Consider the following 13,460-nt stretch of genomic DNA (forward strand, 5'->3'; position numbering starts at 1 on the left):
ACCTCCTATTCCAGTCCCAATTCCGCACCTCCCCTCTCCAGTCCCCAATTTCTCAGCTCCTCCTCCAGTTCCTTGTGTCCTTTCTCATCTATCCATTAACCAACCCCTTCTCCTCACTACTCATGCAGTGAAGGCCCCACCTCTATACTGACCAGTCAGCCTTAAGTCATGCAACCAACCATCCAAGAGAGCCAATGAAAATGTTTGTTCTAAATTTGTCATCAAAGCTTGTTGCTCAGCTCGAAAAAGTCAACAGTGGTCCAGACAGACTACTGGAAACATTGTGCCTGGTTGAACCTCAAGACATGTCGACAAGGCAGTCCGTACCCAACACACATCAGCAGATACAGCAGAGTCCGCTTCCCAGCTCTTGCTCTTCACCACTCCTTCAGCATAAGAAGCAGGTTCTGCTGGCCTATGGCTGACAGGGGGACACTCCTGGGATCCTTCTGGTTCATCTGACTTGAGTCAGAGGCTTCAGCAGAACCTTGAGCTGTCGCATTTCATACAAGCCAACAGAAAACATGAGACACTCCAGAAGTCAGTGTTATTTATTGCTGTACAAAAAGTTTCCAATAATATAGCAACAATACATCGATGATGTTATTGTAAAATATTTCTAAAGGGTTGCTGTACAATTAGCACTTGGCAAAATTTGTGAACTGTCTAGTTGTCAGATATTAGAGCTACATTGAACTAACAGAAGTAAGTCCCAAACTTAGATTCAAAACAAGTGTTGTTCATCTTCCAAAGCATTTTTAAATTTGGACGCACAGCACGGTAACAGGCCATTTTGGTTCATGAGCCTATGCCACCCAATTACACTCAATTAATTTACAACCCCTGGTACATTTTGAACGATGGAAGGAAACTGGAACCCTTGGGAAAAACCCACACAGGCATGGGGAGAACGTACCAACTCCTTATAGTCAGCACGGGATTCAAACCTCGGTCCTGATTGTTGGTACTGTAACAGCATTGTGCTAACCGCTACACCAACCATGGAACAGGGGGTTGTAGGTTAATTAGGTGTAATTGGGCGGCACAGACTAGTGGGTTGAAATGGCCTGTTATCATGCTGTATGTCTAAAAAATTTTTAAATTTAAGGAGAAACAGGAGTTGCTACAGTTAAACTGTGGAAATAATTGTCACTTTGTTTGCATTCTGACTGTATGGGCATAACTTGCAACCAAAATGCATGCAATGCAGAATCACAATGTCAATTGCTGACTGCAGCGCTGTGGAGGGTCTGCTCCCATGCAGTGTCACACCATGCCACATGGTTCTCCTGCCTGGGTACTCTTCCTCAGCTTAGAGGTGGTGAAAATGTACTGGAGTATGTTCGAACTTCCACAGTGTACTTTCGCAATCCCTCCTGCCATTGTTCATGGGGCAAATAATTCAGCAATGCCTGGAGTTGGCGCTCCTTCAATGCCAGTGTGTAACCTCGACCTTGAGATCTTAAACTCAATTGCTTCTGTGGGAGCTACAATGCAGAATGGAGAGGGTGGGGAGTGAAAGCTATGGGATGGGGTGAGGGTGTTGTTGGTGAAATGTGAGAGACAGCATCTCCCTCACACTTCTGAGCTTCAAAACAATGAAGAGTAGGTGATTAGGTTCTGCAGGGACTGGGAGCATTACTAATTTTCTGGCTCCACATAAACTTGTAAACAATATCCAATACAGTACTTACAATTGTTGGCAGGTGTCCAGTTATTCAAATTAGTAGTTGGCCAATTTTTAACCTTTAATTTTATTTACAAATCTGACTGCATCATCACATTAAAACCAAACTGTTCTGATGACTTTTTCCTGTTTGTGACCAATGTGAAATGACTCCCTCCAAAACCACTTCACCCACCTGAGTGTCCATATCCGTCACTGAGACATGGACCAGTGATCTGACTGATTGCCATGGTGAGATGTCTGGCTGTTTTGGAAGGTGGGTCACAGTTACACGGAGGACTCTGGATGAAAAGCCCTTGCTGCCGATGTGCATCAGGGGAATGGGGGAACCTGAATGTGTCCATAACCCAGGCTTGCAGTCTGAAGAGGGCGGACCTCAGATCTTAGGGCAGAGCTAAGAGCTGGCGGGAGCTGGGATTTCAGGATAACCCGCCAGATTTGGGAGTTAAGAGGGAGAGAGAGGGCGAGTGGTCAAAGCTACTGAGACCAATAAGCAATGCACAGCTGGGTTGTGATCTTTGCTGAAGCTTTGTTCTAGGTTTTGTTCACAGTTTCACCCGCTCTCCACCCCTTGCCTCCCAACCAAGTTCCTCATACTTCCCTGCGGGATTGTGCAGTCAGTGGAGCTACGCCCTGTTCTCACAAGATCTGCAGCAGGCCTTCCTGTAGTACCAGTGTGTGCACAGTTTCACCTTCAGTACCAGAGCACAGTTGGCTGTCACCTTATCCTGACAGTTGTCATCTGTGGGTAAATAAGCAAGGCATAAATTTCACATCAAGTATCAGAGGGGGGTGGGGGGGACAGAAAATAAAAAAAAAATAAAAAAATTAAAAAAAATCAAGTATCAGAGGGGTAAACAAGCTGAGGCAGACATTTCACATTGGCTATCAATAGCTTATTTTCTATCCGCTGATTGCATCGCTGCGCCGCAGAGAAATTCAGCACAGGATACAGACCCTTCAGCACATTGAGCTCATGCTCACTCATTCACACTAATCCGACCAATATCCTGAACGTTATCCCCCTGACATTCTCCTCAACCTCACCCAGATTCTAACAATGAGCAACTCACAGTGTTCAATTAACCAGTTAGCACTCAGGCTTTTGGGACGTGGGAAGAAACCGGAGTTTCCAGGGAAAAGCCAACACAGTCTCGGAACAAACATGCAAAGTCCACAAAGATAACACCAGTGATCAGGATCAAACCTGAATCTCTGGCAATGCAAGATGGTGGCTCAACAAGCTGCACCTGTCCACCTTCTCCCTGCACCTCCTTTTGATTCTCCCCTCCCCTTGACAATTCCCTCTACTCACCCTCAGCTAACACCTATTCCACCCAAATCTCTTCACTGTGATCCTGCTGACCATATCCAGGCCATGTATCAGCTCTGGACTTATTAGCAGGAGATGGTCCTGATTTTTAAATTGTCCCATGGAACATCCTGGTGCACAACTGGAGGACATAATGCCGGCTTTATATTTTCCATGCAGAGTACAACAGGCAGCATGACCCACAGAAAGAAATTGTGGAGGAAGAGCACAATCAAGTATTGTTGTTATACAGCCCCTTCAGCATTGTCTACAGGCAATGAGTTTCTCAGCAATAGTACTATTGCTTTTGGTGTTGATGTGAAAATATACCTCACCTACTTGGAATATTGTGTTCAGTTCTGGTCACCTCATCATACCAAAGATATGAACACCACAGAGAGGCTGCACAGATTTACAAGGATGTTGTATGCCTTATGGGGATAGGTTGAGTGACCTTGGTCTTTTCTTCTTGGAGTGATAGAGGATGAGGGGTGACTTGATAATGGTACAGAATGATGAGAGGCATTGATTGTGTGGATGGCCAGAGCCTTTTTCCCCAGAAGTGAAATGGCTAACACCAGGGGGCATAGTTTTAAGGTGCTTGGGAATAACTATGGTGGGGGAGGGAAGGGGTGTTGGAAGTAGGTTCTTCACCCAGAGGCTTCTCCCTTGGGCTGAAATTGAGTAAGTCAAAGCACAAAGCTGCAGAAACCCAGCAGGTCAAACAGCATCCCTTATATAGCAAAGGTAAAAATACATAATGATGTTTTGGGCTTGAGCCCTTTATCAAGGTGATGTAGTGGGTTGCAAACTGCCACCGTCAGTTCATAGACTTACCTGACACATCGCGGGCTAACAGTGCTGGGCGCCAGTCCAGCAAGTGGATCAGATGAAGCCCCTGCCTAAAGGCACGGGGCACCAATGGCTGATAGCTTTATCCTGCTAGTTCTGTGGACCTGCAGCTGTTCACTAACAAGTTCATTAACAGGCAGGGAATAAAAGGTCTGTGTGTGTCTGCAATAAACCAGTTAATGAGTTGACTACCTTTGTGTGTGTTTGGCTTTATTTAGTAGCATCTACTGTTGTAGCCGCTACAAATTGGTGACCCCAAAGTTAAGATTCAATGACTTTGAATCATAATGGAGAAGGAGGACATTACAACAGCAGCGACAACTGCCGGTGCCACAACAGTTAATACATTTGGGCTTCATTTGCCTCCTTTCTGGACACATCAGCCTCAAATTTGGTTTCTTCAAGCTGAAACCCAGTTTCGTCTTCGGGGTATAACAAAATTTTGGCATGTTGTGAGTACATTGGACACGGCCACTGCATCGCGAGTAAGCAAATTTATTGCTCATCCTCTGGCAGAAGACCAGTACACCAGGTTCCGCCAGTTTCTTCTTGACACATTGGAACTTGCTAGTCATGAGCATGGCATGCGTCTTTTGAACATGGAAGGCCTAGGTGACAAGAATCCATCAGACCTGATGAATGAGATGCTCGCATTGTCAGATGGTCATTCCCATTGTCTGCTTTTCAAAACCTTATTTCTGTCAAATCTTCCAGCTCACGTTGCCATACCCATTGATAACATGATTTCCACTGTCTCCATGACGTGACTCGAGAGGCTGACAGGCTCTATCGTACTCGTATACAAGAGTCTGCTCAAATACATCCAGTTTTTGCAATAGAAGCATCTCCCGCATCCTACCAGACTCCTGTATCTGCAGTCCAATCCAAGAAAGAGGAACGTGCTGATGTACATCGAGAGTGGTGTTTTTACCATCGCTGCTGGGGAAAAAATGCCCATAAGTGCATCCAGCCATGTATCTACTACAAAAAGAAGTCGGGAAACGAGAGAGCCGGCTGCCAGTAATGGCCTCGGCAGCTGGCATACATGTAGGCCTATTGTATCTTCAGAACAATGCAGGTAAGCGCAAATTCCTTGTAGACACAGGTGCTGAACTTAGTTTGCTCCCACTGACCTATTTTAAAAGGACACATAAACAATGCCACTTGACTCTGCGAGTGGCGAATGGAACTGCCATTCCAAGTTTTGGCACTAGACGAGTCGCAATCGGAATAGGTGGAACCACGTTCCATTGGAATTGTGTCCTCACTTCTGTCACTCAACCCATTTTGGCTGCAGATTTTTTACGTTCCCATGACTTTTGGTAGACTTAAAAAGCAGAAAATTAGTTCACGCCACCACCTTTCAGACATATCCACTGGCGTGAATCAAGGGGAGAGTTTCACAGCTCTGAGTACATACATTACACAAGGACACATATACTGCTCTACTCAACGAATTTCCCCATATTCTCACCCCTAACTTCAATGCCTCAAGAACAGCCCATGGTGTGTCTCATTACATAGTCACATCAGGCCCACCGGTCCATGCCAGGGCTCATCATCTGACACCTGATAAATTGGGGCATGCAAAGGCAGAATTTAAAGCAATGGAAGAATTGGGTATCATCCGACACTCAAACAGCCCTTGGGCCTCACCTTTGCATATGGTACCCAAGAAGACAGGCGGATGGAGACCCTGCGGCGACTACCGTAGGCTTTATGATGTCACTACACCTGACAGATACCCAATTCCACACATACAGGATTTCACAGCCCATCTGAATCATTGCCGCATATTTTCAAAGATTGATTTGGTTAAGGGATATCATCAGATATCGATTCATGAAAATGATATTCCCAAGGCATCAATTATTACGCCATTTTGAATTCCACAGAATGCCATGCAAACTTTTCAGCGGCTTATGGACGCTCTAGGCAGAGATTTAGACTTTGTGTATATTTACTTGGATGACATCCTTGAGCAAGTCAAAACGAGCAAGATCATCGGCTACATTTGCGCCGCCTTTTCCAACAGCTCCAAGACATTGGTCTGACAATTAACCTTGACATGTGTCAATTTGGCAAGTCAACCATAGAATTCTTAGGGCATAAATTACAGCAGACGGCATATTTCCATTATCAGGCAAGGTAGACGACATCCGTACATTCTCCAGACCTGTCACCATCAAAAGACTACAGAAGATTTTGGGAATGATAAATTTTTAATCACAGATTTATTCACGGGATTGCTGACATCCTGCAACCCCTGTTTGACATCATCTCTGCTCCAAACAAAAACATTACCTGGACCGCAAAGGCAGAGGCCGCATTTATGTCCACCAAAGAGACATTAGCGAAAGCAGCAAAGCTTGCGCCTCCAAATCCTGAAGCTGGTTTGACGCTTAGCACAGATGCCTCGGGAATAGCTGTGGATGCAGTTCTGGAACAATATGTCACTGACCATTATCACCCCCTTGCCTTCTTTAGTCATCATCTAAGACCAGCGGAAGTGAAGTACAGTGCCTTTGATCGATTACTATTAGCACTTTATCTGGCTATAAGGCACTTTCGTTATATCTTGGAAGGTCGACATTTCACTATATTCACAGACCATAAACTGTTCATTTTTGCCTTTAGCAAAGTCAACAATGACATTTGTCCTGCATTTCGGAGTTTACTACGGACATACGTCACATTTCGAGAAAGAACAATCTGGTCACAGATGTGCTCTCTAGATCAACTGTGTGCCATATTCAAGGTGGAGTTAACATTGCTGAACTGGCTGCGGCACAATCCACGGATCCGGATATACAGGCATACAGTACAGCTATTACTGGACTCGACATTCGACAGGTGACACCACAACGAGGTAGTCCAGAACTCCTTTGTGATGTATCATTGGGCTATCCTCAACCATTGGTCCCATTATCTTGGATTCGGCGTCTTTTTGATGACATTCACAATCTATCACACCCATCCATCAAGACTTCAGTCAAAATAATGTCAAACAAGTACATATGACATGGGCTGAAAAAAGATGTCGCGCAATGGGCACGAACGTGTACATCCTGCCAATCTGTGAAAATCCAACACCACACCAAGGCACCCCTGCAGCCTTTCCCAACAATACGCAGAAGATTTGAGCATGTGCACATGGATCTGGTTGGACCATTATCAGTATCACAGGACATGAGGTATATTCTCACAGTAGTAGACCGCTTCACACACTGGCCAGAGGCCATTCCATTACCAGTCAGTGATACTGAGGCATGTGCTAGAGCATTCATCTTAAATTGGATTGCTAGATTTAGAGTGCCCACACACATAACTTTGGACCATGGATCACAGACCATAATTCACTTCGGCGTAATGGGCTTCCTTGGCTTGTTTTTATGGTACACAGTTGCACCACACTAATGCGTACCATCCACAATCCAACAGCCTGGTGGAACATTTCCATCGACAACTTAAATCTTCACTGAAGCCCCGACTCACTGGCCCCAACTGGGTCGACGAACTACCTTGGGTTCTACTAGGAGTATGAACATCTCCAAAAGAAGATCTGTCTGCATCGTCTGTAGAATTGATGTATGGTATTCACTTCACAATATTCACTTCACAAGCAATTCAGACATGGACGTCCTGCAACAACTCCGCAATGGTATTGCTAACAGCAAACCATCCTCTACCAACTGGCATGGCAAACCTAGGCAACAAGTGCCCCAACCACTATTAAACACTGAATTTGTATTCATACGAAGACAGGTTCCAGGGACACCGTTACTAAAACCTTATGAAGGACCATTTTGCATGGTTAAAAGAGATGGAGTGGTATATACATTAGACATCGGAGGGTATCTGCAGCTTTTCAGCCTGGACAGACTTAAACCTGCCCACATGGACCCTACTTCGCCAATTCAGTGCCCTCAACCTAGGCAACGTGGATGTCCACCTAAGTCAAGCGTATCTGGCATCTTAAGTTATGGTGACAATTCTTGGGGGGGGGGGGGTGGAGATGATATAGTGGGCACACAGTGCGGTATTGCAAACCGCCACCGTCAGTTCACACACTTACCTGACACATCGCGGGCTAGCAGTGCTGGGCACCAAAGTGCAGCAAGTGGATCAGATGAAGCCCCTGCCTAAAGGCACGGGGCACCAATGGCTGATAGCTTTAACCTGCTGGTCCTGTGGACCTGCAGCTGTTCACTAACGAGCTCATTAACAGGCAGGGAATAAAAGGTATGTCTGCAATAAACCAGTCTCAAGTTGACTACCTTTGTGTGTGTTTGCCTTTATTTAGTAGCATCTACCGTAGTAGCCATTACAGTATGATAACATAAAGATCTCTGTTTGACCTGCTGAGTTTCTCCAACATTGTGCTTTTACTTCAACCACAGTGTCTACATATTTTCATGTTTTACTTCTGGAGTAAGTACAGGTGGGGATGTAAGAGGCAAGTTCCTCACACAGAGAGTGATGGGTGTTTGCAATGTGCTCCTGGCAATGGTGGTAGAGGCAGATACAATAGGATCTTTTAAGAGACTATTATATAGGTACATGGAACTGAAAAAAAATGGAGGATTTTGCAGAAGGGAAATTCTAGGCACTTTGTTATTATGTTGGTACAACACTTTGGGTCAAAAAGCCTGCACTGCACTGTAGGTTTCTACGTTCTGTGTTCTCCCCAATTTTAGCTTTCCTGTCAGCAGTAACCATTTCCTGGACAAACCAGCCAGTAAACACAATGGTACTCCACAACAGGGCACTCAAAGGAGAGGCACAGAACAGACAGCAGTAACTGATGCAGATGGCATTTCATCATCCTAATAACTGCCAGGTTGCCCCATGGGATAACAAGACAATAAAATAAAGCAAGGGACAAACAATTTCCACAACACTCACACGTACCAGATAAAGCGGGAAAAGGTTCTGTGCTTGCATTCAAATAGGAGGATTCAGTAATGTAATGATCATTTAATGCTGACAGTGAACTGAATTGGTCATTCTTGCCCAGCTATAAATTGGGTTGTTGATTCATGGGTATGACTGGTTTGCCATTGGTGATTAAGGTCCCAGTGGCAAACTGAATTGGTGATTCATTCACAGGTATTGTTGCCTCAGGTTCACTTGTGAATAAGTTTGTTGATTCCGGTCCAAATGGCAAATTAAATTGGGAATTCATTCATGAGTTTCAATTGGCTTGTTAATTCAATTCCATGTGTGAATTTGATTGATAATTTGGGTCCACATGTGAATTAGAAAAATATAGTTATGAAAAATATCACAACTATACTCAGAAAGAACAGACCAGAGGATTCATCTACTGAAACTAGATGGATGGAGCTGAGGAACAGGAAAGCCATAACCACACTCATAGGGTTGTATTATACACCTCCCAAAAGTCAGCGAAAATTGGAGGTGCAAATCTGTAGAGAGATAGCAGACAGCTGCAGGAAACATGGTAGGAGATTTCAACTTTACACATCTTCACTGGGAGTCCCAGACTGTAAAAGGGCTGGATGGCTTAGAGTTTATCAAATGTGTTCAGGAAAGTTTTCTAAATCAATGTATGGAGGTACCAACAAGAGAGAATTCAATATTGGATCCCATATTAGGGAACCAGACAAGACAGAGGCCAGAAGAAGTATGTGTAGGGGATCATTCTGAGTCCAGCAATCATAATGTCATTAGTTTCAAGCTAATTATGGATAAGGATAGGTCTGGGCCTTGGGTTAAAATTCAAAACTGGAGAAAGGCCACTTTTGAGGATATGAGAAAGGATCTAGAATGTGTGGATTGGGATCAGTTGTTTTCTGGCAAGGATGTGTGAGGTAAGTGGAAAACCTTCAAAGGCAAAATTTTGAGATTACAAAGTTTATATGTTCCTGTTAGGATTAAAGGCAAAGCTATCACGCATAAGGAACCTTAGTTTTCAAGGAATATTGGGCTTCTGGTTATGAAGAAGCGAGAAGTGTATCGGAAACAAGGAGCAAATGAGGTACTTGGGGAGTATAAAAAATGCAAGAAAATCTTAAAGAAATCAAGAAGGCTAAAAGAAGACACGAGGTTGCTTTGGCAGACAATGTAAAAGAAAATCCTAAGGGTTTCTATAGGAGCAGTAAAATCCTCATTATCTGGCACTCAATCAACCAGAACAACTGGCAAGATAGAGAAAAAAAATTGAGGAAATAAATAGAAATTCAAATAAATAAGACTGGGCAGATGGACCACGTGGGGGAATGCTGAGATTTTGTTGGACAGCGCAGGTTTGCCATACTGAATTAGCAAAGCTCTTTAATGAGCGTGCATTCTTTTTGTTGTTGCCACCTGGGTGGAGGTGAGTCAGGTCATCAATATGGGGAGGGTGCACTTAGGGCCTGATGGGACACTTGCATGGAAGTGAGTTGGGTTTTGCCGAGGGTCCGATCGGGACTCCGAGATAAAGAGCTGGTCTATACCACTCGCCACTGGGGTGAATCTCCCAAAGTGTCTCCCTATCCCTGCCTGGTAAGAATCTTTATCTTTATTAGTATTAGGTATATGCGTAAGGCCTAATCTGTAAACTTGGGGGAGGGGGTTAATTATGATGGTGGCACGGTTAGCATAGCATCTAGTACAGTGGTTCTCAACTTTTTTCTTTCCACTCACATACCACTTTAAGTAATCTCTATGCCATCACTGCTCTGTGATTAGTAAGAGATTGCTTAAGGTGGTATGTGAGTGGGAAGAAAAAGGTTGAGAACCATTGGGCAGCGCAACAACTGTTACAGCGCCAGTGATTAGGGTTCAATTTTAAATTTTCTAAGTTACAGGAATTACTTGATTAAAGTGAACTTTCCATAATTAAGCATTACAATACTGATTTTTTTCAAATTACATTTTGCCTGTGTTTTGTCTTTTGAACTGTGCATTCTTAATGCAAATGTATTAGTCAGGGATTGTAAGAGTGAGTTTCAGTCAACCGGAAAACTCACATTTCCAGCATTCGCGATCCCTGTAGGTGCAGAATAATGGGGATTTCACTATTAAGAGCAAAAGGGATAAAATTGTTCCCTTTGAAGATCAGAGTGGTTGGCTATGTATGGAGCCAGAAGAGATGGAGAGGTCTTAAATGTTTTTTTTTTAAACATCAATATTTACTCAGGAAACCAGCAGAGTCTAGAGAAGTAAGGAGAACAGGCAGTGAGGTCATTGAACCTATACAAATTAAAGAGAAGGAGGGGTTTGCTGTCTGAAAGCAAATAAGGGTGGATAAATCCCCAGGGAATGACAAGTATTCCCTTGGATCTTGAGGGAGGCTAGTATAGAATATGTAGGGGCCCTGAGAGGAAACTGAATCCCCCAGGGAAAACCCACACAGACATGGGAAGAACATACAAATTCCTTAAAGACAGCATAGGATTCAAACCCCAGCCTAGATCGCTGGTGCTGTAACTGGATCGCACTAACCACTACATTAACTGTGCTGCCCAAAATCTTCTTAGTCACAGGTGAGGTGCTGGAGGATTGGAGGGTAGCTCATGTTATGCCATTGTTTAAAAAAAGTTCCAAAAGTAACTCAGGAAATTATAGGCCAGTAAGCCTGACATCAGTGGTAGGTAAATTATTAGAAGGTGTCCCAAGAGATTGGATAAAAAATATTTGAATAGCCAGGGACTGACTAGAGATAGTCAATATTTGTATTGTGGGTTGTAGGTCATGTTTAAATAATCTTGTAGAGTTTTTTTAGGTTAAAATTTTTTTTGACATACAGCACAGTAACAGGCCATTTTGACCCTCAACTTTGTGCCGCCCAATTTACCTACATCATGGTATGTTTTGAATGGTGGGAGGAAACAGGAACCCCATGGAAAATCTTTGCAGACATTGGAAGAATGTACAAATTCCTTACATACAGCATGGGATTCGAACTCAGGTCCCGATTGCCGGCACTGTAAAGGCATTGCGCTAACTGCTATGCCAACCATGGTGCCCCTTGTGGAGTTTACCAGAACATTGATGCAGGAGAGGCTGTGGATGTTGTCTGCATGGACTTAAGTAAGGCCTTTGACAAGGTCCCACATGGGAGGTTAGTCTGGAAGGTTCAGATGCTCAGTATTCATGGTGAGGTAGTAAACTGGATTCAACATTGGCTATACAGGAGAAGGCACAGAGGAGTAGTGGACAATGGCTTCTCAAACTGGAGCCCTGTAACTAGGCCTCAGAAATCGGTGTTGGAACAATTGTTGATTATCATCCAGATCATCGATATCAATGCGATAAATTGGATCAGCAAGTTTGTAGGTGACATAAAGCTTGGAGGAAGGCTTTCAAAGCTTGCAGAGGGATCTGGACCAGTTGGAAAAATTAGCTCAAAAAAAAAATGGCAGATGAACTTTAATGCATGCGAACTTTAAAAGGATTTTGGAAAGACAAACCAAGGTAGGACATACACAGTAAATGATATGGCACTGAGGTGTGCGATAGAACAGAGGGGTCTGGGAATACAGATATATAATTCCCTGAAAGTGGTGTCACAGGTAGATAGGGTTGTTAAGAGAGCTTTTGGGATATAGGCCTTTATGAATAGGAGTTGGGACGTTGTGGCAAAGTTGTATAAGACATTGGTGAGACCAAATTTGGAGCATTATGTGCAGTTTTGGTCACCTAACTACAAAAAAGATATCAATAAGATTGAAAGAGTGCAAAAAAAATTTACTAGGATGTTGCGGGAATTCAGGAACTGAGTTACACAGAAAGGTTAAACAGGTGAGGACTTTATTCCCTGAATAAGGAGAGATTTGATAGAAGGATACAAAATTATGAGGGATTATAGATAGAGTAAATGCAAGTAGGCTTTTTTTCCCACTGAGGTTCGGTGAGATACAAACCAGAGGACATGGGTTAAGGGTGAAAGGGGAAAGTTTAGGGGGAATTTTTTTTCCAATGACAGTCGTGGGTGTGTTCAGTGAACTGTCAACTGAAGTAGTGAATGCAGGCTCAATTTTCACATTTAAGAATAATTTGGACAGGTACATGGATGGGAAGGGTATGGAGGGCTATGGATTGGGTGCAGGTCAGTGGGACTAGGGAGAATAATAGTTTGAAACAGACTGGAAGAGCTGAAGAGCCTGTTTTCTGTGTTGTGTTGTTCTATGGTTCTATGGATTGTTGATTGTGAATTGGATTATGATTCAGATCCACATGAGAATTGGATTGGTGATTCAGATCCACATGAGCATTGGTTCAGATCCACACGTGAATTGAATTGTTGATTCAGGTCCGCATGTGAATTTGATTTACATTGCATGCCTTGCCTTTCTTTGACTCTTACCTGGTGCATCTGTTGGACAAGGCTGAACTTCACACTTCTCTTTTGTCTCTGGTTTCGTGGATGGATCACATCCTTGTCCAATCTCATCTCCTTGGTAGCATTTCACCTCTCGAACTTTGACACCACTGCCGCACGTCTTACTGCACTGTGCCAGAAGAAAATAAATTGTTAGCTATCACTCTGCCATCTGCAGGTTGCCTTCTGCAGGTGCAACCTGTGGCCACTTAAATGACCAATAGTCTCAGAGAACCACCTCAAAACAATATCCCTTGCAAAAATATGGGACACTAATT

General features: G+C 43.7%; 1 protein-coding gene across 1 annotated transcript in view; it reads right to left on the bottom strand.

Annotated features, from left to right (window-relative positions):
• Positions 1 to 583: 583 nt before the first annotated feature.
• The window catches only part of LOC138765299 (ADAMTS-like protein 2), a 184,690-nt gene continuing 171,813 nt past the window's right edge, over positions 584 to 13,460 (bottom strand). Inside the window, exons 17-18 of the mRNA XM_069942343.1 lie at positions 13,168 to 13,312; positions 584 to 2,429 (exon numbers count right to left, since the gene is read on the bottom strand). Of these exons, the coding sequence (XP_069798444.1) occupies positions 2,314 to 2,429; positions 13,168 to 13,312 (261 nt within the window). The 3' untranslated portion in view covers positions 584 to 2,313. The remainder of the gene's footprint in view (positions 2,430 to 13,167; positions 13,313 to 13,460) is intronic.

Source organism: Narcine bancroftii, chromosome 5 (genome assembly GCF_036971445.1).
Source record: "Narcine bancroftii isolate sNarBan1 chromosome 5, sNarBan1.hap1, whole genome shotgun sequence".
Taxonomy (NCBI): Eukaryota; Metazoa; Chordata; class Chondrichthyes; order Torpediniformes; family Narcinidae; genus Narcine; species Narcine bancroftii.